Raw genomic sequence first — 24,257 nt, forward strand, 5'->3', positions numbered from 1 at the left:
AGACCGACAATTTGCCCAAGGGATTATGGAAGGGTTAAACACCCTGGTGAGTGTTTGTCTTTGTTTGATGGGCCTTAACAAGGCTGTTTCTCACTAAGATGGTGTTATAGCTGGCTAACAAGCCTATAGCAGCCTAAAACTGTAGGCATAGACCAGTGATCAGTAGGGAGTCCTCACAGGGTACAATCTTTTAGAGATAACACCACAGATCATGTTTCCACAGCTGGTGGGGTGAGAGAGGACAGGACATACACACACAGGAGCGTACACACACACACACATGTTCATACGCACATTGCACATACTGTACACACACTCCCGCACACACATGCACTCCTGGTATCCGACCCAATGGGATCGCACATTCGCCAGCTCCAAAAGGGCAATGCTGATATCTTGGCGTGCAGACGGGATATGAAAGGCAATACCTGGCACGTCAACCCTAACCCCTCTCCCCCCTGCTGTAGTCGCTAGGCTTTGAATTTAATATCCCCCCCTGGAGCGGAATTAATTTGATGGACATATTCTGTGTATTCATCAGATTGCTATGAGATTAAAGGTCCACTTTGCTGGCTCGTGCCTCCAGCCTAGAGTCCATAGCCTGAGATCAGAGGGGGCATGTGTTGGAGATGGGGGGGGGTCTCAGCATTAAATATGTTGCTGACGGAGGGGACCCTTTAGCATACTAGCTGCCAGCTCCACAGCTGGTGTGATGGGTACATTGTGTTCCCCCTGTCTTTCTGCTCACGTGGCATCCTTATATTACTGTATTAATGTGGAGATCAGAATAGCGGAGTCATTATTACCCCACATGGAGTCATCAAGAGCTGGACAGAACACTTGTTCTGAGTTTGTTGTTTTTGAGTTCAGTTTCAGTCTGGGTAATCCAGTGACGGTCTGGACTGTATGTCAAGCGTAGTGTATGCAAGGGCCTTTGTGCAAGGGCCTTTTGGCAATGTAAAAGCGCTTATGTTTGTGTGTGTGTGTGTGTGTGTGCTGTGAATATATTCATGCGTGTGGGGGAGTGTGTGTTTAGTTCATTGTCATAATATAAATATCTAGTTTAGTTAAAGGACTAATCTTCTCCTAGTTGCCACCAGTTAGACTGCCCAGCAGTAACAGCCACACGATGCAGACAGACAGGAGCATTACACAGTCTGGTTCAAAATAATCCTAGTTATCTGAGCTGCCGTCTGCTATAGTCAGATGGTCCGAGTTAAAAACAGAGGAGTGCCGAGGACGAGAGGACAGGCGGAGTAGAATATACGTACAGAGCAGACGGGATGGTGTGTGCCATTTTGGGATCCACGGCAGGAATTCTGGGATGGCGTCGTTGAGTGACTCAGTGAAACAGATACTTAAAGACATGCACACACACACACACACACATTTAAAGTTAAATAGGTTCTCCAGCTCAAAATGCATATCAGCCAATGAAAAGCAATGATTTACTTGCATGTGACAGAACGCTAAATTGTAGCTGGTGACGTCCATGTAATATAGCCTATGCAATATGATTATTAGGCAACAGCAGTGTTTGTGTGCAAGGCTGAAGAAAGAGGTAGCTCGTTAAATTCATTAATAATCTTTGTTTTCAAGCTGTTGGCATCCTTTTTCAACACTCTATTACACAATGCATGTAAATCAACATTTCAATTAGGGGGAATCTCATGTGAGATTTAAACCCTTGCCACAATCTGCGACAATTAGGACTAGGCACTATATACACAGAGCAGTTTGATCAGTCAGTCAAAGAATGTGCTGTTGGACTTAGATACAGTATGTCCATGAACAAGTGTTGGAACATGTCCAATTACTTCATCATTTTAATTGGCTGATGCACTTGTGCCAGGATATAATCAGTGCCACCTGTTGAAGTTAGCATAAGGCTAAAGTGTGCCATGTTCTCTGATGGGCCAAGCTACAATTTAACGTTCTGTCACATGCAAGTAAATCCACCATTTGAATTGTCTGATACGCATTTTGAGCTGGAAGAACCCATTTAACTAAACGGTTGCTTATGTTCGCAAGTATGGCCCAAATGTGTGTGTGTGTGTGGGGGGGGGGGGGCAGTAATGTGTAAACAAAGACTCTGCATAATGATCAGTCAGGTCACCCGTGATACAAGTCAGTATTCGACATCCATCCATGTCTGAGGACGTCGGAAGATGAGATGGAAACTGGCCACTAGGGGCAACAGTGAGCACTGTTACCTTCAAGTAGGTTTGGGTTTTGCTAGGACATTGCAGATTGGTGTAGGCAACTGCCTCTGGTGCTAAAGGTTGCATGTTCAAATCCAGTGATAAGAAGTTGAATTTTGAGATTTTTGTTTTAAGCCTATCTCAAACCTTAACCCTTACCTTAACTATTTAATGCCTGCACTTAAGATTTCAGAGTTTATGTCTAAACTTAACGCTAACCTTAAAAATTCAGAGTTTATGTCTAAACTTAGCCTTCAAACACTTTGAAATGTAACGTTTGGAAGAACTTTGACATTTGACGTTCGAGAAACATGGATGAACATCTAATTCTGACGCGAGACCGCGAGAGCTAGTTGATAATGAGAGCTGCGTCAAGTTCGACCGAATTCCAGCCTTGGTCTGCGTGATGTTTTTGTTGCGCTCTCACAGAACTAGAAGTTAACTGAATAAGATGTTACTCCGAGGTGTAGGGTATCACATGAGCTATAGCAGGGAGAATTCATATGACTTCATATCCTGTCTTAGTCCTGACCTGACCACACTACAAACCTAAAATGCCCCAGGTCTGACGCCACTGGTCTGCCCAGCACCGATGGCACAATAGCAAGCAACACCAGTGTGTATGCACGTGCACAGTGGATGACTGTTGGTAGTTATTGATAGATGTTGCCTCTCGTTTCATTTCTGTGATAAGACAACAGAAGACACCCTGACCAATCACAATGCCCCCTCATTTTTTCCTCTCTTCTCTTCTTAAAGGACGACAGCAGAGAGCCTGTCCAGTCACAATGAGGCAGAGCTGCAGAGACGAAGTGAGGAGAGACAGCAGGAGATCGACCATATGCGGGAGTTGCTGGAGACCAAGATACAACTCCTGCAGGAGGTACACACACGCACATAATTAAACTGTTCGAACAATGGTTGCGTTATTTGTTGAGATGAAATGAGTTGTTCGGTTATTAGATCAGCTTTCAAGTACACAGACGGACACCCAGACCATTTCATGTGTTTCCTCCAGGAGGCCCAGCTAGCGCGAGGTGAGGCTGAGAGGATGGCCTCCCTGACTGGGTCGAGCTCCCAGCCCCTCTTGGAGGATATGGAGGACAGTCAAGAGGAGGAGAATCTCCAGACCCAGTCTCACTACCCCGCATCACACACCTACAGAGACAGGTAAACACACATACATGGTCATTCGAGACAGATTTGAACCAGTGGCCTAAAAGTTGCAATCCACACCTTCACACTAATTGAGGAAGTCAAACTTTGCCCACCGTGTCTATGGCACGGACCCCTCTGTCCTTCCCCTCCTGTAGGGTGATCGAGGAGCTGACCAGTGCTCTGCGCTGTAAGGAGGCTATGATCACTGAGCTGAGTGGACAGAAGAGTGTTCTGACACTGAGGGTGGGAGAGCTGGAGGGAGAGGTAGAGGACCTCTCCTCCTCCCTGCTGCAGAAAGAGAGCGATGCGGAGGTACGTAGGATCCCTATTATGTGAAAATTGCCTGCGTCGGGGCTGCATTGGGGTCAATGGTTCAATGATTGATTGGGTTATTTTATGTATGGTATGTATTTGACTGATTGAGTTCCTGTAGTGTGTACAGACCTATAATAACAGGTGCATAGCTTAATTCACAGGGTTTCTGGGATACCTCACCCAGTGGTGATTTTTAGCATGTTAATCTTGGTGGGGGAAAATCAACCAATTTGTTGATATGCATTCCAGCAAAGCCACTACAAAACACTAAGCAATACATGAATTGCACTATACTGGTGTCAAACGTTGCCCACAAACTGTTAGGGCCTACATAACGCTATCCCAACAGCGGAGCTTTTCCTTTTTTGTTGTTGATTGTTATATTATTATATATTATTATTTTTATTTTATTCATTTTTTTGAGCTAAACTGGTGGGTCTCAAAACAGGTGGGGCAGAATGACGGGTTGACACTGACCTCCTGAACATAGAGAGCACTCGGTTCTCTATGGTGTTTAGGTCAGAGCGTGACTAGGAGGGGTTCTAGTAATTTATTTTCTATGTTGCTGGTTTGTATGGTTCCCAATTAGAGGCAGCTGGTAATCGTTGCCTCTAATTGGGGATTATATTTAGGAAGCCCTTTCTTCCACCTGCTTTGTGGGATATTGTTTTGTGTATGTGCATGTAGAGCCACTGATGTCACGTTTCGTTGTTTGTTTATTGATTTGTTTGGAAGTTTCGCTTTATTAACCTCTCTAGGGTTTGTGGGACGGTAGCGTCTCACCTCGTCAACAGCCAGTGAAACTGCAGGGCGCCAAATTCAAAACAACAGAAATCCCATAATTAAAATTCCTCAAACATACACGTATTTTACACCATTTTAAAGATACACTTGTTGTAAATCCTGCCACAGTGTCCGATTTCAAATAGGCTTGACGACGAAAGCAAACCAAACGATTATGTTAGGTGAGTGCCTATTCACAGAAAAACACAGCCATTTTTCCAGCCAAAGAGAGGAGTCACAAAAAGCAGAAATATAGATAAAATGAATCACTAACCTTTGATGATCTTCATCAGATGACACTCATAGGACTTCATGTTACACAATACATGTATGTTTTGTTCGGTAAAGTTCATATTTATATCCAAAAATCTCAGTTTACATTGGCGCGTTATGTTCAGTAGTTCCAAAACATCCGGTGATTTTGCAGAGAGCCACATCAATTTACAGAAATAGTCATCATAAATGTTGATGAAAATACAAGTGTTACACATTGAATTTTAGATCCACTTCTCCTTAATGCAACCGCTGTGTCAGATTTCAAAAAAACTTTACGGAAAAAGCAAACCATGAAATAATCTGAGTATGGCGCTAAGACGACAAATCAACCCAAAGAGATATCCGCCATGTTGGAGTCAACATAAGTCAGAAATAGCATTATAAATATTCACTTACCTTTGATGATCTTCATCAGAATGCACTCCCAGGAATCCCAGTTCCACAATAAATGTTTGTTTTGTTCGATAATGTACATCATTTATGTCCAAATTCCTCCTTGTTGTTCGCGCGTTCAGTACACAATCTAAACTCACGACGCGCGTGCAAGTCCAGCGGAAAGTACGGATGAAAAGTGCAAAAAGTTCCGTTACAGTCTGTAGAAACATGTCAAACGATGTATAGAATCAATCTTTAGGATGTTTTTAACATAAATGATAAATGAGTTCCGGAGTTCCAAATTAAGCAGCAGCAGCTGAAAAGATGAGCTCCTACAAATATTGAAATTTAAATGTTTTTTTAGAGTAAAGTACATCGAAAAAAAAATCAAAAGAAAACTGCAAACTGAATAGGAGACCAAACAAGCAGCAAACAAAGAAGAAAGGCTTTTGAAAAAGTAACAATTTTTCATAAAATTATACCGTTTTCTTAGCTAGCTAAGTTGTTTACCTGTTGCTAGGCAGTTGCTAGGGACATTCCTGAAAGAAGCTAGCTAGCTAACAAGGAGTGTCTAGTTGGCAGAAGAGAAGAAGGGACAAAGAAGGGACAAAGTGGGACAAAATAAGGACAGAAGAAAAGGGAAAGGGGACATTAAGGTGAAGCAGTCCTCTAAAGACACAAAAGACAATAATACAAGAAACAACACTTCTATTGCCTCTCCCTCTACGATACGCACTCCCGGTTTGGTTTGGAGCGAGTAGTTGCATTCCGCTTTGCTCCACAGGTAGTATTACAGGTAGTATTACATTTCATTTCATTACAGTACAACAGTTTGATTTGTTTGATCTTAGCTGGCTACATAGCCGTCTTTGTATCCAAGATGATTGTGTAGTCTAGAGTAATTGTCGAGGTTACCTAGCCAGTTAGAGGTTACCTAGCCAGCTACACTTTCAAACAAAGTCAACAACGCAGCCACTGCTAGCTAGCCTATTTCACCAGCCAGCAGTACTATATCATTTTAGTCAATAAGATTTTTTGCAACGTAAGCTTAACTTTCTGAACATTCGAGACGTGTAGTCCACTTGTCATTCCAATCTCCTTTGCATTAGCGTAGCCTCTTCTGTAGCCTGTCAACTATGTGTCTGTCTATCCCTGTTCTCTCCTCTCTGCACAGACCATACAAACGCTTCACACCGCGTGGCCGCTGCTACTCTAACCTGGTGGTCCCAGCGCGCACGACCCACGTGGAGTTCCAGGTCTCAGGCAGCCTCTGGAACTGCCGATCTGCGGCCAACAAGGCAGAGTTCATCTCAGCCTATGCTTCCCTCCAGTCCCTCGACTTCTTGGCACTGACGGAAACATGGATTACCACTGATAACACTGCTACTCCTACTGCTCTCTCCTCGTCTGCCCACGTGTTCTCGCACACCCCGAGAGCTTCTGGTCAGCGGGGTGGTGGCACTGGGATCCTCATCTCTCCCAAGTGGACATTCTCTCTTTCTCCCCTGACCCATCTGTCTATCGCCTCCTTTGAATTCCATGCTGTCACAGTTACCAGCCCTTTCAAGCTTAACATCCTTATCATTTATCGCCCTCCAGGTTCCCTTGGAGAGTTCATCAATGAGCTTGACGCCCTGATAAGTTCCTTTCCTGAGGATGGCTCACCTCTCACAGTTCTGGGTGACTTTAACCTCCCCACGTCTACCTTTGACTCATTCCTCTCTGCCTCCTTCTTTCCACTCCTCTCCTCTTTTGACCTCACCCTCTCACCTTCCCCCCCTACTCACAAGGCAGGCAATACGCTTGACCTCATCTTTACTAGATGCTGTTCTTCCACTAATCTCATTGCAACTCCCCTCCAAGTCTCTGACCACTACCTTGTATCCTTTTCCCTCTCGCTCTCATCCAACACTTCCCACACTGCACCTACTCGGATGGTATTGCGCCGTCCCAACCTTCGCTCTCTCTCCCCCGCTACTCTCTCCTCTTCCATCCTATCATCTCTTCCCTCTGCTCAAACCTTCTCCAACCTATCTCCTGATTCTGCCTCCTCAACCCTCCTCTCCTCCCTTTCTGCATCCTTTGACTCTCTATGTCCCCTATCCTCCAGGCCGGCTCGGTCCTCCCCTCCTGCTCCGTGGCTCGACGACTCATTGCGAGCTCACAGAACAGGGCTCCGGGCAGCCGAGCGGAAATGGAGGAAAACTCGCCTCCCTGCGGACCTGGCATCCTTTCACTCCCTCCTCTCTACATTCTCCTCTTCTGTCTCTGCTGCTAAAGCCAATTTCTACCACTCTAAATTCCAAGCATCTGCCTCTAACCCTAGGAAGCTCTTTGCCACCTTCTCCTCCCTCCTGAATCCTCCTCCCCCTCCTCCCCCCTCCTCCCTCTCTGCTGATGACTTCGTCAACCATTTTGAAAAGAAGGTCGACGACATCCGATCCTCGTTTGCTAAGTCAAACGACACCGCTGGTTCTGCTCACACTGCCCTACCCTGTGCTTTGACCTCTTTCTCCCCTCTCTCTCCAGATGAAATCTCGCGTCTTGTGACGGCCGGCCGCCCAACAACCTGCCCGCTTGACCCTATCCCCTCCTCTCTTCTCCAGACCATTTCCGGAGACCTTCTCCCTTACCTCACCTCGCTCATCAACTCATCCTTGACCGCTGGCTACGTCCCTTCCGTCTTCAAGAGAGCGAGAGTTGCACCCCTTCTGAAAAAACCTACACTCGATCCCTCCGATGTCAACAACTACAGACCAGTATCCCTTCTTTCTTTTCTCTCCAAAACTCTTGAACGTGCCGTCCTTGGCCAGCTCTCCTGCTATCTCTCTCAGAATGACCTTCTTGATCCAAATCAGTCAGGTTTCAAGACTAGTCATTCAACTGAGACTGCTCTTCTCTGTGTCACGGAGGCGCTCCGCACTGCTAAAGCTAACTCTCTCTCCTCTGCTCTCATCCTTCTAGACCTATCGGCTGCCTTTGATACTGTGAACCATCAGATCCTCCTCTCCACCCTCTCCGAGCTGGGCATCTCCGGCGCGGCCCACGCTTGGATTGCGTCCTACCTGACAGGTCGCTCCTACCAGGTGGCGTGGCGAGAATCTGTCTCCGCACCACGTGCTCTCACCACTGGTGTCCCCCAGGGCTCTGTTCTAGGCCCTCTCCTATTCTCGCTATACACCAAGTCACTTGGCTCTGTCATATCCTCACATGGTCTCTCCTATCATTGCTATGCAGACGACACACAATTAATCTTCTCCTTTCCCCCCTCTGATAACCAGGTGGTGAATCGCATCTCTGCATGTCTGGCAGACATATCAGTGTGGATGACGGATCACCACCTCAAGCTGAACCTCGGCAAGACGGAGCTGCTCTTCCTCCCGGGGAAGGACTGCCCGTTCCATGATCTCGCCATCACGGTTGACAACTCCATTGTGTCCTCCTCCCAGAGTGCTAAGAACCTTGGCGTGATCCTGGACAACACCCTGTCGTTCTCAACTAACATCAAGGCGGTGACCCGTTCCTGTAGGTTCATGCTCTACAACATTCGCAGAGTACGACCCTGCCTCACGCAGGAAGCGGCGCAGGTCCTAATCCAGGCACTTGTCATCTCCCGTCTGGATTACTGCAACTCGCTGTTGGCTGGGCTCCCTGCCTGTGCCATTAAACCCCTACAACTCATCCAGAACGCCGCAGCCCGTCTGGTGTTCAACTTTCCCAAGTTCTCTCACGTCACCCCGCTCCTCCGCTCTCTCCACTGGCTTCCAGTTGAAGCTCGCATCCGTTACAAGACCATGGTGCTTGCCTACGGAGCTGTGAGGGGAACGGCACCTCCGTACCTTCAGGCTCTGATCAGGCCCTACACCCAAACAAGGGCACTGCGTTCATCCACCTCTGGCCTGCTCGCCTCCCTACCTCTGAGGAAGTACAGTTCCCGCTCAGCCCAGTCAAAACTGTTCGCTGCTCTGGCACCCCAATGGTGGAACAAACTCCCTCACGACGCCAGGTCAGCGGAGTCAATCACCACCTTCCGGAGACACCTGAAACCCCACCTCTTTAAGGAATACCTAGGATAGGATAAAGTAATCTTTCTAACCCCCCCCCCCCTTAAAAGAGTTAGATGCACTATTGTAAAGTGGTTGTTCCACTGGATATCATAAGGTGAATGCACCAATTTGTAAGTCGCTCTGGATAAGAGCGTCTGCTAAATGACTTAAATGTAAATGTAAATGTAAATAAATCTTCAATAATGTTCCAACCGGAGAAATCCTTTGTCTTCAGATATGCGATGGAACGCAGCTAACTCTCACATGAACACGCATGGTCAGCGCATGGTCAGCTCGTGGCACTCTGGGAGAGACCTTACTCAATCTCCTCTCATTCGCCCCCACTTCACAGTAGAAGCATCAAACAAGGTTCTATAGACTGTTGACATCTAGTGGAAACATAACCCCATTTCCACTGTATCTATGATAAGCAGAGTTGAAAACCTACAAACCTCAGATTTCCCACTTCCTGGTTGGATTTTTTCTCAGGTTTCTGCCTGCCATATGAGTTATGTTATACTCACAGACATCCTTCAAACAGTTTTAGAAACTTCAGAGTGTTTTCTATCCAAATATACTAATAATATGCATATCCTAGGATCTGGGCCTGAGTAGCAGGCAGTTTACTCTGGGCACGCTTTTCATCCGGACGTGAAAATACTGCCCCCTACCCCAAAGAAGTTAAAAAATTTGGAACTTTAATCCTTGGTCTGTCTCTCATCACGAACGTGACACCTCCTTTAGTTTTAGTGCCCCCAATTTATGGAATAACCTTTCATTTTGATTCCCTGGTGCTACTAGGCCTGTTTACAGCTCTTGTTTTGAATGATTGTAATGGTTTATTTGTTGAAATTGTATTATTGTAATTGTACCTTTTGTTGGTCATCTTGTTTTATTTGAAATGTTCCTTTTTCTTGATTCTGAAAATGTTTGTACTCAGGGCACCATTGTGAATGAGACCCTGTTCTCAGTTGGGCGCCCCTGAATAAATAAAAGTACCAAAGAAATATGAATAATAATACAAATAATCACCCATACCCATTCTTCTCCCATACCTCTCCTCCTCTTCCTCATATCTCCCCTGTCCCCATGCACGCGAACACATCTGTCTATTATGTGGGAACACACCTATAGCTAACACAGCGCAACACACACATAAACACCACGGTCAAAAAGCACATAGCGACCTGCCTATTTGTGTTCAAGCCTACTTCAGTCCACTAAAGGTCACTAAAGGTATTTACCCAATAAAAATATGACTTATTTTTCTAAATCCTTTCAGTGGTCAAAATCGAACATTGTCTTGATTTAGGAGTCGGGACATCAATTTTTCATTGTCAATGGAGTTGTCATAAGACGGAGAAGTAAAACGTAATGCTTTAATCTGGTTCAGAATCATTTAATTTCATTTATATCTACTGTAACCCATGCAGATGATTCTGCTCAATCTGTCTGTTGTGTTGTGTGATGTGTTAAGTTGTGTTGTTGTGGTAGCAGGCAGGGAGGGGTAGTGTTGCATGTGGTGTTGCTACTCTCTGAATGATCTGATCACCACTACAGCTGTTGTACTTCTTTGGTGAGAATGAGATAGTACCCTCTGTCGGACAGATATCACCATCACTCAAACACAACTCACATACACACACAAGCCTACTTTTCTAACCCAGCTGTTTCTCCTACAGTTCTACCAGGAGGAGCTGGGCAGGGAGAGACTGCGCATTGAGCAGGAGATGCAGGTGAGTGAATCCTGAAGTGAGCACAAAAACACACTTAACATCGCAGCTTTGAGTTCTTTATTAAGATAAATAAAGAGTATGCACTTTGAGGTGATAGGCCTGCACCAGGTCCCACTCTGTTGGTGAGAGCAGGCCCTCTACTGGATAACAAATGCATAGCAGACAGACAGGCACACCAAGTAAGGTAACATTCACTACAGAAGATGTAGTCACCATCGAAAGAAAAGTACATGAAAATCAAATAACCCACTAAAGTATTTTGTTTCTTTGCAGTTGATTGAATTCATTGAAAGTAAAGTAGCCATTGTTAGATGACAACCACATAAGTTCTCAGTAAAGAGCAGCTGCTAGACCTGAGTAATAAAGCATTCCTAGATCAGTCTGCGTCGATGTCTCTATGGCTGTTAATCCCTGTGTATTGTGTTGGGAGCTGTCGGCCTGAAGGGAGGGTGACCTGGGTTATTTTAGTCTGTGGTAAACAAATTATGTGAAGATGTATTTATGAACAGACCACACACATTTTCCATTCTCATCAGTCATATTCTGAGAGGGGTTCTCAGGTTACACAGACAGCAGCATAACAGGCTTACGGGTGTGTGTCGACTGGAGTGGAGCTAGGTCATAGAAATTAAATAGGTGTTGTGTGGTACTGTGTGTCAAGTGAAAAGAAATCCAACGCTATTTCAAGTGTAAAAAAAGTGTTACAACACCTCACAGGCCTACAACTGAAGTAAGGCTGCAGTACAGTGTAGTGTATCCACACTGTACACCTGTCAGTTTGAGCAAGATTGTTTGGTTGATCGTTGTCACTTGTTAGTTTTGCTAATCAACAGTTATCTCTTCTGAGCCATTATCACTTATTAGTCATTATCTATTGCTCGTCATTACAATTCATTAGTATGATATGATCACGTGTATTTCTCTCATGTTGACTCCCAAGGCTCTTGGCTCTATTCATCTGGCAACAGCTTTGAATCCTACACATATTTGTTGTAGTGGGAGTTTCTCAATAGAAGCAGTCAAAGCCCCAGTGTGCCTCTAAAGGCATTTTACCTTGTAAATCAGCTTGGCTCTGGGATGCAAATGTGCCTGCCAGGACCGATATCAGCTCAGATTTCACACAGTGACGCTGCCCTACTGCCCAGGGCCACCACCGCTAGCTGGCTGTCACTTAGGCTGAATGGATCATTGTTGCATTTAAAGGGCCAATCGATATCAGGAGGAGGGGTCTTTGCAAGTGGAAAACGAATGAATAAGAGGAACAGGCATAGGCAATGGCATACATTAGACTTTGTATTTATTTGCCACATTAATGACAGCAAATGACCTAAACATCATTATATTCTGGCCTGTAGTTCCGCCTTATAGTGAGGTAGAATTTGTTTTTCACCTGTCTGTCAACGTGTTCTATATATGAACTCAATCGTGTGTACACAACTGTATACAAGACAGAAAGGTTGCTTGCCGCGTGTGCACTTGTAAGCGTCTGAATCAATAAATTTATATATACACTAGATGACTGACTGGGTGTGCTGTTTTGAAGCCACAGAACCTCCATCTTGGCACTCCCCCACCGTTGTAAAAATCCATGTACTTTGAGTGAGTGTGCGTGCAAGCATATGTGTTGGTGTGCATTTAAGTGGCTCGTGTTTCAGCAAGGTTGTCAATAGGTCATGCTGACCTTCTGGTGCTAACAATGACACACACACACACAGATATCAAGTTGTGTTGTCTAAGACAGACACTAACACCTAGCTTCTAATTGGTTCCCCAGACACCACGGCTAATGAGATCAATCAAAATGTCAGGCCGTCCAGGGGAGAGAAATGTGGTGAAATAAATGTACTGTGATGGGCTGTAGGGAAAGGACAGTGGCAGCTGATGCTATTTATGCTAGGGCACAAAATCAAATAAATGATCTAATTTGATGTTGTTCTCAAGAAGAGGAGAGACAAGTACTTTTTTGTGTGATTTGTTGTTTCCAGCTCTCTCTCTTGCTTGCTATGCTTAAAGAGGAGTTTGAAGCAACTCTGATGTCGCGGTGGACTCTACCCGAAGAAGATTTTTCGTACTTAAGCAGTCCTCATTTTAAATCCCAAATCCTCAACAAGCTTAATCAAGGACCCCCAACCACTCTCAAACTATCATTTTAAGCCACTAAAATTTTAAGCCATAATCAGGCACTAGTGAGAAGCTGAGCTAGGACATAAGGTCAGCTCTGCCCTTCGGGAAAATGGCTGCCTCTTCATACACTCATATAGTAAGGCAATGAAGCCTACGTGGGTTTGAAAATGAAGCATAGTTAAGTATGAGCACAATCACAGGTTGTTGTTGTGATTCATATCTTACTCTTGGCTTTATATAACACAGTTGTCCCTTTGGGGATAACAAAATTAATTTTCCAAGGGAGACCTGGGCCTAGTAGTCATCTCTAGCCATGTAAAATTCTGTTTTGAGGCAACATGTTATTTTGAGGACCAAAGCTGATAAGTCACAGTGTGAGTGCATGACTGTCTGTCTGTACACCATCAGGGATACACGGTCACTGCAGATTCCATTGAGCTTGAGCTTAAAGCATAATGTAGTTTTGTACAGCTAATTTATTCACACAGCCAAACCATATTTGAAATGTTGTGTACTCACGGTGTAGCCAATGTGATGTTTTGATGTCACTGGTTTGCCCTTGTCACTAAGTGAGTTTATATGATTGATATGCGGCAGCATCCCTCATGTTGCCGAAAATGCAATCATTAATTTCAATCAAAACATCAAAACCGGTTTACCTTCATTTCAACATCCCTTCATTCACAGCACCCGCTACAATAGCGGTCACCCGTCCACCATTGCTTGTGCACACTGCACCACAAATGCCTCTCTCTTTGTTCTCTCCTTGTAGCATTTGTAGTCGTAGTAACCAGTTTCATGGCCCCCTTGTTCTACTGTGTCATGGTATTTCCCTCTCTGCTTTACAGCATGGTTCCTCTCTGCCTTATGGCTAGTTGTGATGGATAGCTTTATGTAGTCATCTATATATTGCAGACAGATGCCTGGTTGAAGGCATTGGAGCCTGGTCCTCCTGTGATATACAGTTCTAGAATATAATACAATACAATATCCAATCATTTTTCTTGACCACGTGACTTGATGGCCATGTGCTATATCTAGGGTCCAGATTTGTCCCTGGTCAGGGTATGTGGTCAGTCAGGAAGACTGAGTAGAATAGAAACATATTATCGCAGCTCTTAGCAGCATCTGGAGCTATGAGAGCCGTGGCCAGACCATCTGTTCAGATCTGCTCAGTTGTGTAACTAACACTGTTTCCACCCACTACGGTTATATCCCACTCGTACAATTATGTCATACATGGCAGATCTGGACTATATAAATGGGGAGCTTTATTGTTTTCTTCCCATTTTTGATTAATGATCGAGCTAGAGTGACCACCTTCACTATTATGGAAGTATTTTCCTGATATGTTTTCCTGACAAAAGCTAAATCTAGGGTCCAGATGTATCCCCTCTGCTTTGAAATGCATTGAAGGCCTTTACTTGTAAGTCTATTTAGGAGATCTTATTTGCATATAGAAGAGGCTAGAAACACAAGGATGGAAAGGTTATGGAGCCTAGTCTACCCGTTCACTGAAAATTACACTGTAGTCCAAGTCAACTCTCTGGCTGGCTGACTGTGTGTGCCATTATCTTTTTTTTTCTGTGTGTATTTTACCCATTTTCCCCCAATTTCAATCTTGTCTCATCGCTGCAACTCCCCGATGGGCTCGGGAGAGGCGAAGGTCGAGTCATGCATCCTCCGAAACATGACCTGCCAAACTGCGCTCCGAGCGGTTTAAGGCTCTTCATTGCAGTGTTGTGACGTCGCTACAGCCTGGGGTTTGAGCCCAATGTGACCGGGAGTCCCATAGGACGGCGCATAATTGGCCCAGCGTCGTCCGGGTTAGGGGAGGGTTTGGCTGGGGGGGCTTTACTGGGCTCATTGGTGCACATTGGTGCTGCTGGTTTCCGGGTTAAGCGAGCGGGTGTTAAAAAGCGCGATTTGGAGGACGCATGACTTGAACTTCAGCTCCCGAGCCCGTTGAGGAGTTGCAGCGATGAGACAAGATCGTAATCACGAAATTGGGAGAAAAGGGGGTAAAAATTAAATACTATTTTTTTAATAAGAAATTGATATTGCCCCCTTAAAAGCTCAATTATATATATTTTTTTAAACTTTTAACCAATTCCTATTTACAATGATGGCCTACCCCGGCGATAATGGGCCAATTGTGCGCCGCCCTATGGGACTCCCAATCACAGCCAGATGTGATTCAGCCTGGATTCAAACCAGGGACTGTAGTGACACCTTTTACACTGAGATGCAGTGCCTTAGACCACTGCGCCAATCGGGAGCCCTAATCTGGTGGTTATTATGACAAAATTTTGAGAAAATAATGTTATTATTTTTTTAAATATTATTTAAAATATATCTACTGCTTTACATCGTGTAAGAGTTTATGCAAACACTAATGTCACTATATGCTACTAAATGCTAGTAGGCATTTCACCTGCTCAGTGAAGCGAATACAAAGTTTAGTGTAGACTGGACCAAAATAACTAATGGCACCCCGGGTGACATTTTGTAGATTATCAAAATATTTTATTACAACATTGACAAAATTGATTGAATTTTAGCTTTAAATGAACTTCTTATTATATCACAGTAAAACCGGTATTATCATGTCATATAGGACTACTTTTTAATATATTGATATAGACGATTAGATATTTTAGCACCCCTAGCGCGTGAAATGGTGCGCTCCGCCGCTGCAGCCGTTCTTGCTAGTACTACAACGTTGCCACATCATTATCTACCAAAAGGATCTACTATACCGCTGGGCTGAAGCGCGCCATCTTCACCGTTGATATAATAAATCATGAATTGATATGCCGCTACCGAAGTAATTGTTTTGGTGTGTCAATTCTCTGCAGTGACGGTGTTTGGTTAAAGGGATACGGCGGTAGCCTACCGGTGATGATCAACCTGATCAAGCGGGAGGCTCCCATGACAGCCAAACCAAGTGATGCAGCGGAACGTACGCGTGTTTTTCTTGTGTTGGGAAACGCGAAATGAAACAACCGGAAGCGAAAGGAGGAAAGGCTCATGTGTATTTAGGGAATATAACACCAGAATGACTTTATATTTCCCTTTCGGATTTAAGTCATTGCATCAGAATTTCCATTACGGAATGCAACAGAATCGGTGACCAAGGATACTGGACGACTTGCTGGCTGCCATCTGCTGCTCAAACAAGCAATATGCTATTAGAATCCATCCAACGGCTTTACACTCCTATGGAAACAGCAACTCTGGCAGAATATGAAGAGGGGAAAAAGGCATTATATCTAGAGGATTGGATTTTGTGAGCTGCTGTCTGCTTTTCCTTTGCAGGCTACCAGTAACAATATTTTAGTTTCTCCAATGACTCTCTATCTGTTGTTTATATTGAATTTTAGTGGTATTTATTTGTCTGAAACCACATGGCTGCTGTTTGTTTTGCATCTCTTCTGAAGAGAGAGAAACCGATAAGAGGACTGTTCCATGCAATATGCCTATATTCACATCTTAATAAATGATATAATACACAGATGTGGATGGATGAGCAGTCATACTGGATGCTAAATAACAGCATCGCATCATCTCATTCACCTCCATCAATCAAATGTTATTAATTATTTATACAACACTTAACGGCAACCCGGGACCTCAACCCCACCAAGGAGCATCAGAGGTGACGTCAGCGGAAGAACTCTGGGGAAATGGGAACGCCATTCATTCTTCAGGCAAATGGAAGTTTAATACAAAGGTTCTTGTTTATCATACAAAATGAAGGTGTTTTCGGGCATTAGACTAAGCATTCACCAAGCTCAGGTGAATGACCTCCGTCTTGACTGTGTGTGTGTGGAATGCTGGACATCAGAATGAAGGAGGCGTGTCGTATCTGCGCGAGGGAGCTCTGCGGTAACCAACGGCGATGGATCTTCCACCCCGCCTCCAAACTCAAACTGCAGGTGCTCCTGTCCCACGCCCTGGGGCGAGAGCTGATCCGCGACGGCCGCGGCGAGTTCGCTTGCTCTAAGTGTGCCTTCATACTGGACCGCATGTATAGGTTTGACACGGTGATTGCCCGGGTGGAGGCTCTGTCCATTGAACGGCTGCAGAGGCTGCTCCAGGAGAAACACCGGCTACGGGGCCTCATCGGTGGCCTCTACCGGAAGACCAACAGGGAGGATGGAGGCAGTGGTGGAGGGGCCATTACTGGGCCTGGGGATACGGGAGGAGGGGGAGGAAGGGTACAGGGGGATGGTATGGTGGACATGTCCGGTCTGACCCATGCTAAGTACTGTGCCCTGCTCCAGGAGGACTTGGTGTACTCTCTGTATGAGTCCTGGGCTGAGGAGGGGTTAGAGTTCGGGGGTCACCATCATCATCATGGGCTTCCCCCACAGTGCGCAGGGCCTGCGTCAGAGGTGACGGCTGTGGGGTCACAGCGCTGTGGGACTGTCACGCGTTCACCCAGGAAGTGCCGAGGGTGCACGGTGTGGCGAGTGGTGGACTCAGACTACGAGGCTGTGTGTAAAGTACCCAGGAAGTTGGCACGGAGTATTTCCTGTGACCCATTGACGAGGTATTCGGTCAGCGTGATTGGAGGAGGACGTGGAAGAGGAGGGGAGAAAGATCCAGAGGGGACCCCCTCCTCGCTCACGCTGATCCCTGGGTCCAACCCTACGCCCCGGGCTTCGGACAGCGACCGTACCCTGGTGGGCCGAGCCAGCTCCAGCCCCTCTATAGACTCCCTGGACATAACCGGAGAATCTACCCAGCTGTCTGCAATCCAAGATGGGGACGAGGGGCTAGAGTATCCCCAGGACCCCCTGGATGATCGGTTCTCCGACTCCCTCTCCGAGGAGCACCACCTGGTGACTCCACTGAGGTCAGCCACCCGCCTCTCACTGGCCCTCTGCCTGGTCCAGAACTGTGTGTACCGGCCAGTCCAGAGCCCCAAGGGAAGCAGACTGCCTGTACTCAACAGACAGAGCCCCAGCAGCGGAGGCTCCAGACTGAGCTTCCATGAGCCAGCCTTGGGGTTGCTGTATGGAGGTCTGAATGGAGAGGGGGAGATTCATGTCCATGTGCCCGACCTGGAGGACCCTCTGATCAGGCTGGATGGAGGGCTAGATGGGGGTCTGGACCTTGCTGAGATGGAGGAGCTGTGGGAGGATCTGTATCATGAGTGTCCTCCCCCACGCCCCCACCAGGTATAACACTGCAGCTCTCCAGTCAGCTCTGGCCATTGGTTCACCACTGGTCTGTAGTTAGCTGAAATCAAAAGGAGTTTTTAATTTATTTCAATAGGATACCTTATTATACTACAAACCTTTTTGTGGCATATTTTAATCATCTACAGATATACAAATCTCAGAATATGGAGACTATTCCAGAAGGTTAGTTAGTTATCTGTGAATTCAGCACAGTGCAGTGCTCCCAACCGTGAGAACATTCCGTGATCTCACCACACTCCGGGCTAATTAGCTGGATAATCCAGCTGTCCATCTACATCACGTTAACCTCTCCTCCCCCGCCCCCTCTCTCCCTCTCCAGAGAGGATGCACAGAGGATGTGCGCTCCGTAGCACTGGAATCAATGTGTGTATATGTGCGGGTGCATCTGTGTCTGTGAGATCATTGTGTGACTCAGGTGTCTACATGTGTGTGTTTTGTTTGTGTGTCTGTGTGTTAAAAGCAGTGAGGGATTCTCATGTAGAGCCGTCAGGCCAGTCAGCCATACTAATGAGTGTGTGTGCGGTCAGAGAGTGGGGCTGTCATGGTTGGCCAACCACAGAGGCACATTAACAAACCTAGAATGATATTGTCATCTTCACAGTACAGAGGTACTTGATTTGAGCCAGTTTGCTACAGCAGGAAAAGAATCCTGCAGCAACAGGAAATATGAATTATTATAATTTATGGAAACGTTTGTAGAGGTTAATACATTTTTCGAAAAGGAAAACCAAGTCTGAAATTTTCCAAACTGGAAATGACTAACTTCAGAAGCCTTTATAAACCTTGAATACAATACATGTTTTGAATTTGTCACAACAGTGTGATCAAATTAAGATCCTACATTTGTAGAACCTGAGGTACTGTGTATGATCTACCTACAGTAAACCAAACATTAGGAACGCCTTCCTAGTATTGAGTTGCGCCCCCCCCCCCCCCCCCCCCAGTTCTTGACACAAAACGGTGTTTTGTACCCTACCCTGTTCAAAGACACATTTTTTGTCTTGCCCATTCACCCTCTGAATGGCACACATACACAATCCATGTCTCAATTGTCTCAAGGCTTAAAAATCCTTATTGAACCTGTCCCCTCCCCTACATCTACACTGATTTTGAAGTGGCTTTAACAAGTGACATCAATAAGGGATCATAGCTTTCACCTGGATGTCGTACTGTTTTCTATACTCAGTGTATATCCTCAAATAATTAATGCAAATAGCAGGTATTTGCCTTGGGGCTGCTACAGAAATCTGATGAGTGGTGAGAACTGCGTTGACAAATCCAGGTTCTCTTTCCATAATCAAGTTGCATCCCGGACTCTTAAAGCTGGATCTCTGTACTTAAAGCTCAGTGTATTACTGCAAAACAAAGAGTAGGCTGTCTCACGTCATGTTGCCTTGCAGTCTAACCAAGGCCCTTGAAATGAAGAGCAAACACGGTATACAGAAGATATGTAAGCATCCTTTTGGAATAAAATGAAGGTTCATTGGGTGCTTTGGTACAGTGGCTCTATGCGCGCTCAATTACAATCATCTTGACTCTCGCTCCTCTGTGAGCCTCAGTAGATAATAGTCTGTGGCAGAGATTCAGGCAGTGTCTGTGTCTGATTTAGGAGCATTCCTTAATGTGAATGTGATTTCAGGCCTCAGCCAGCCCCAGCCCTGTTCACTAAACTAGGTTAGCGCATGGGGGGACATGGAGTGGAGTGGCACCACTATTGGCCTATTTTCACAGCAGCGATAAGCCTCGGAGGCAGCAAACCCTGATACTACCGCGCAATGTCAGACCAGGCTAGTGGATGTCATTATATTATAGCATGTACCATAGGCATATAATTACTAGAATGGACTTTCTAATTCAAAGTAATTCTATTTCTATGGCAGGTGCGGTATCTCTCCGTGCTACTCAAATGGCCTGGACTATGGCTATGTAGTATGTTTTTGGCTTGGACCTTTAAGTATCTATAGTCAACTGTAGCTCTTTGGACCTCTACTCTATGTATTACAGTATAAGAAGATTTTACCAGCTCATAATATCAGCCTATGTTCCCATTCTAACAGGGATTTAACGTATTTATATTACTTACATGTGTGTGTGTTGTGGGATTTCCTCCCGTAGTGTAAACCTATAAATATAGGATGTGAGTGCTGTAAGGGAGATGGTGACACGCTGGTTACGTAAGTTACGTTAGGGGCACCGCAGAGCACTTAACACACACTCGAAAACACAGGGAGCTCTCGAGAGAATATCCGCAGGATGGATCTGCTTTTAACAGCATACAAAGATGGGTGAACAGAACATTTGGTTTGGAAAGTACAGTCACCAACAGTCCAGCTCAGTGCATTGTTCCTTTTCCTGATACAGATGTGTCTCTCAGGTCTGTTGTCTCTATCTCTCCCATAGTATTCATTTGTGAGCGAAGCGAGATTCGGTAAACGTGGACTGTAATGTGTGTGTGTGTGTGTGTGTGTGTGTGTGTGTGTGTGTGTGTGTGTGTGTGTGTGTGTGTGTGTGTGTGTGTGTGTGTGTGTGTGTGTGTGTGTGTGTGTGTGTGTGTGTGTGTGTGTGTGTGTGTGTGTGTGTGTGTATTCCAGACTCTGATCGAGGAGCAGCAGAGCCAGTTGAACCAGTATGAGTGTGCAGCAGGTCAGTGTGTCAGTGAGCTGCAGAAGGCCCAGCTGCAGGTCCAGTCCCTGCAGGCCAAGAGCCAGGAGAGCGAAGCCAACAACGCTGTACGGCTACAGAGAGACATTACCCATCTATACATCAAACGCATACCATTACACACAAACACACACACAGACACTTTCTTGTCCCCTTTGTCTCTCTCTCTCTCTACTTACTCATCCTCTCTCGCTCTTTCTCTCTCTCTGTTTCCCTCCTCCCTCCCTCCCTCTCCAGAAGTTGCAGGAGAAGCTCATTGAGATGGAGTGTGAACTGCGTTCCATACGCCAGGGAGCTAATTTCCAGGAGCGCACCATCCAATGCCTGACCGATTCTGTCAGTACCAAGGATAACGAGGTATGTGTGGTCTACACTGAGGTTACATTGCTGCCCCAGAACCGTTCTGAGACGCAGCCAGGGGACTACATTTGAGCACACACTCAGTAGTGATTTGCAGAATATTCGCTATGTCCTCTTCAGGCCGAGGAGCTGTACCAGCTAATTGAGGGGCAGAACGCCACACTGTGTAAGCTGAGAGAGATGGCCCACCGCAACCAGATCACACACACTGAGGTGAGACCTCACACACCCCAGACAGGTCCAGACAAGCACTCAGCAGCATACCAGTTAATAAAGGGCCATAATAACCCAACTGTTGATGGATGGATGGATGGATGGGTGGATGGATGGGTGGATGGGTGGATGGATGGAGACGCCCTTTCTTTATGACCAGTCTAACCCCAGTGGTTTTTGATCGTTTGGTCCTCTCTCCCAGGATCCAGAGGGGGGCAGTGAGGGTGCGAGTTTAGCCCAGCTTCAGGGTGAGTTGGTGGGGTTACAGAGCTCTCTGTTCACCCTGGGCCTGGAGCTGGAGGCCAGTCAGAGAGGCCAGAGACAGAGCCAGAGACAGGCCGAGGACCTGAGCAGAGCTAAAGACAGACTCCACTCTGACCTAAAGGAGGCACTGCAGCACAGGGAGGTCACCGACAAACACAACCAGGTGCGTGTGTGTGTGTGCTCTGTGTGTGGATGTGTTGGTGTGTGTGTGTGTGTGTACAATCTGGACCCCTGTAGCAATGATGTAGGTGGTGTGTGTAACCTATCCTCTGTCCCACTGTAGGACTTGCGCAGTGCCCTGGCTCAGTCTGGCTTTGAGCTGCGGGCTAAAGAGGCTCGGCTGGAGGAGAGTAAGGCGGAGAGACGCACAGAAGTTCAGGAGAGAGACAAGAGCATCACCCAGCTCAAACACTCCCTTCAGGACAAGGAGAGGCAGCTACAGGTGAGAGACATAAACCCACACACACACACACACACACTGACCCTATCTCCCTCACCCTTTGTAGGAGTACTCTGAACTCCCGGAATCAGCAGACAGCTCCAAACCCAGAGATGCTCTGCTGGACAAACTGAGAGAACGCATCAGAGACAGGGACAGAGCATTGGAGGTAAGGACACTTACTGGATGGATGGATGGATGGATGGATGGATGGATGGATGGATGGATGGATGGACACTAATAATAATGATTGATGTTCTCTTTCTCCGTCCAGCGGTCGATAGATGAGAAGTTCAGTGGTCTGGAGGAGAGGGAGGAGCAGGTGAGGAGACTACAGCTGGCCCTTAGAGAGAAGGAGCGAGACCTGGAGAGACTGCGCTGTATACTGTCCAACAACGAGGAGACCATCACGGTACAAACACACACACACTATAAAGGACGATACCTCGAGCAACCATGAGGATACACCCACTCTCACACACGGCACATCTATATACATTGAGGTGTTTTTACTGTTTGCTTTGTGATAGAGTCTGGATGCGTTGGTGCGGGGCAAGGAGCTGGATGTGGAGCAGGCAGCCGAAGCTCACAGGAACCTGCAGTGGCTCCAGCAGCGGAGTGAGGAGAGAGAGAAGTGCACTCTGAGAGAGAGAGACACGCTCATCAGCCAGCTACAGACTGCCCTGCAGACACGCAGCCAGGAGACACAGGTAAACACACAAAGACACACACACACACACGCACAAATACAAACACATACGCAAAAACATGCGTGCGCTAAACTAGATCAACAGCTCAGATAGGTCACACTAGTAAGGACTGGCTGTACCACCAGTTTGCGTTCTGTTTGTTCTTGTAACCAAAGGACACACGTTTCTCCACTAGTTTCTCTCCATTGTTGACGTTTTTCATTGTTGGTTGATATGAATGACTTGCAGTGCTTTAACAACCTCAAACTAGTCCAATGAGGAAAAACCTGCTCTTATTTCTGACCCCTCCAAAAACGACAGATACACTGACGTGTGTGTGTGTTTGTTTTGTTTTCTCCTATGTGTGTGTAGGACCTCACGGCAGCCCTCCTGGCTAAGGTCCAGGCAGGCCCCAGTGGGGTGGTGGAGGAGCTGAAGGCTCGCCTCGCGCTGAAGGAGAAACTGTTTCAGGAACTGCTGTCAGACCGCAGCCGCCAGAGCCACGAACACCAAGCACAGGTCCAGGATCTGCTCAGCACCATCAGCACTAAGGACCAGTACATACAGGTACCACACACACACACCCTTGATCTAGGACCTGTCTCTGAGAATATGAATGATGAGCTTATGTCAGCTGTACAGTGTACTCAGCCCAACATCACTAAGAAAAATCCAATAGTCTATTATAGAAATGGAAACATTTATGATAGAATGGACGTAACATATAAAGTGACAGTCGATTTCAGAATCTCTCTTTTCTCCCTCCGACCTCCTCTCCCAGGACTGCTCTGATAGGCTCTCTCAAGTGATTGGCGAGCGGACGGGCCAGCTTCAGGAGCTTCGCAGGCAGCTGTCGTCACAGGAACGGGAAATGAGTGAGCTTCGGAAGAAGAGCGAGAAGGAGAGAATGGGAGAGGCAGAGCGATTGCAGAACCTGCTGAAGGAGAAAGAGGCTTTTATCCAGGTGAATTCTGGGACACTGGATGACAACACACACACACACACACACACACACACACACACACACACACACACACACACTAACTCTCCTACTCCTCCCCACCCAGAGCCAGGAGGAGAGCATGGAGCTCTCCACACCAGAGGGGGCAGAAGAGGTACAGGCCATTCGGGAGGAGCTGCAGCTGGTCAGGAAGAAGGAGAAGGAGGCTCAGCTGGAGATTTCAGCCCTGCGTTCAGCTCTAGCTCAGGCCCAGGAGCAGGCCCAGAAGCAGGGGGATAGATTTAAGATCCTGGCCCCAGGAGTAGTAGCCAGGGAGCCCTCCAAAACTGACCACCAGGTATCCCTCTCCTCTGAAATTATTTCTTTGTCTACAACATTGCCCTTGTTAATTAAGGTCTGGTGCCTACTGAGTGGAGTGTGTGTTCTCACTCTCTGTCTCTTCCTCC

General features: G+C 46.4%; 1 protein-coding gene across 11 annotated transcripts in view; it reads left to right on the plus strand.

Annotated features, from left to right (window-relative positions):
- The window catches only part of LOC139559581 (myomegalin-like), an 86,041-nt gene that overhangs the window by 29,726 nt on the left and 32,058 nt on the right, over positions 1-24,257 (plus strand). For 10 of the 11 annotated variants that reach the window (XM_071375685.1, XM_071375692.1, XM_071375690.1 and 7 more), the window contains exons 1-12: positions 15,702-18,200; positions 20,816-20,953; positions 21,123-21,242; positions 21,366-21,458; positions 21,661-21,885; positions 22,006-22,164; positions 22,229-22,330; positions 22,436-22,573; positions 22,692-22,871; positions 23,223-23,417; positions 23,632-23,814; positions 23,918-24,148. In XM_071375685.1, coding sequence (XP_071231786.1) covers positions 16,848-18,200; positions 20,816-20,953; positions 21,123-21,242; positions 21,366-21,458; positions 21,661-21,885; positions 22,006-22,164; positions 22,229-22,330; positions 22,436-22,573; positions 22,692-22,871; positions 23,223-23,417; positions 23,632-23,814; positions 23,918-24,148 — 3,117 coding nt within the window. In that variant the 5' untranslated portion in view covers positions 15,702-16,847. Of the gene's footprint in view, positions 1-2,960; positions 3,085-3,219; positions 3,372-3,514; positions 3,672-10,836; positions 10,891-15,701; positions 18,201-20,815; positions 20,954-21,122; positions 21,243-21,365; positions 21,459-21,660; positions 21,886-22,005; positions 22,165-22,228; positions 22,331-22,435; positions 22,574-22,691; positions 22,872-23,222; positions 23,418-23,631; positions 23,815-23,917; positions 24,149-24,257 lie in introns of those variants that run through there. The other variant, XM_071375696.1, reaches the window with a different exon arrangement.

The sequence above is a fragment of the Salvelinus alpinus genome, chromosome 30 (genome assembly GCF_045679555.1).
Source record: "Salvelinus alpinus chromosome 30, SLU_Salpinus.1, whole genome shotgun sequence".
Lineage (NCBI taxonomy): Eukaryota > Metazoa > Chordata > Actinopteri > Salmoniformes > Salmonidae > Salvelinus > Salvelinus alpinus.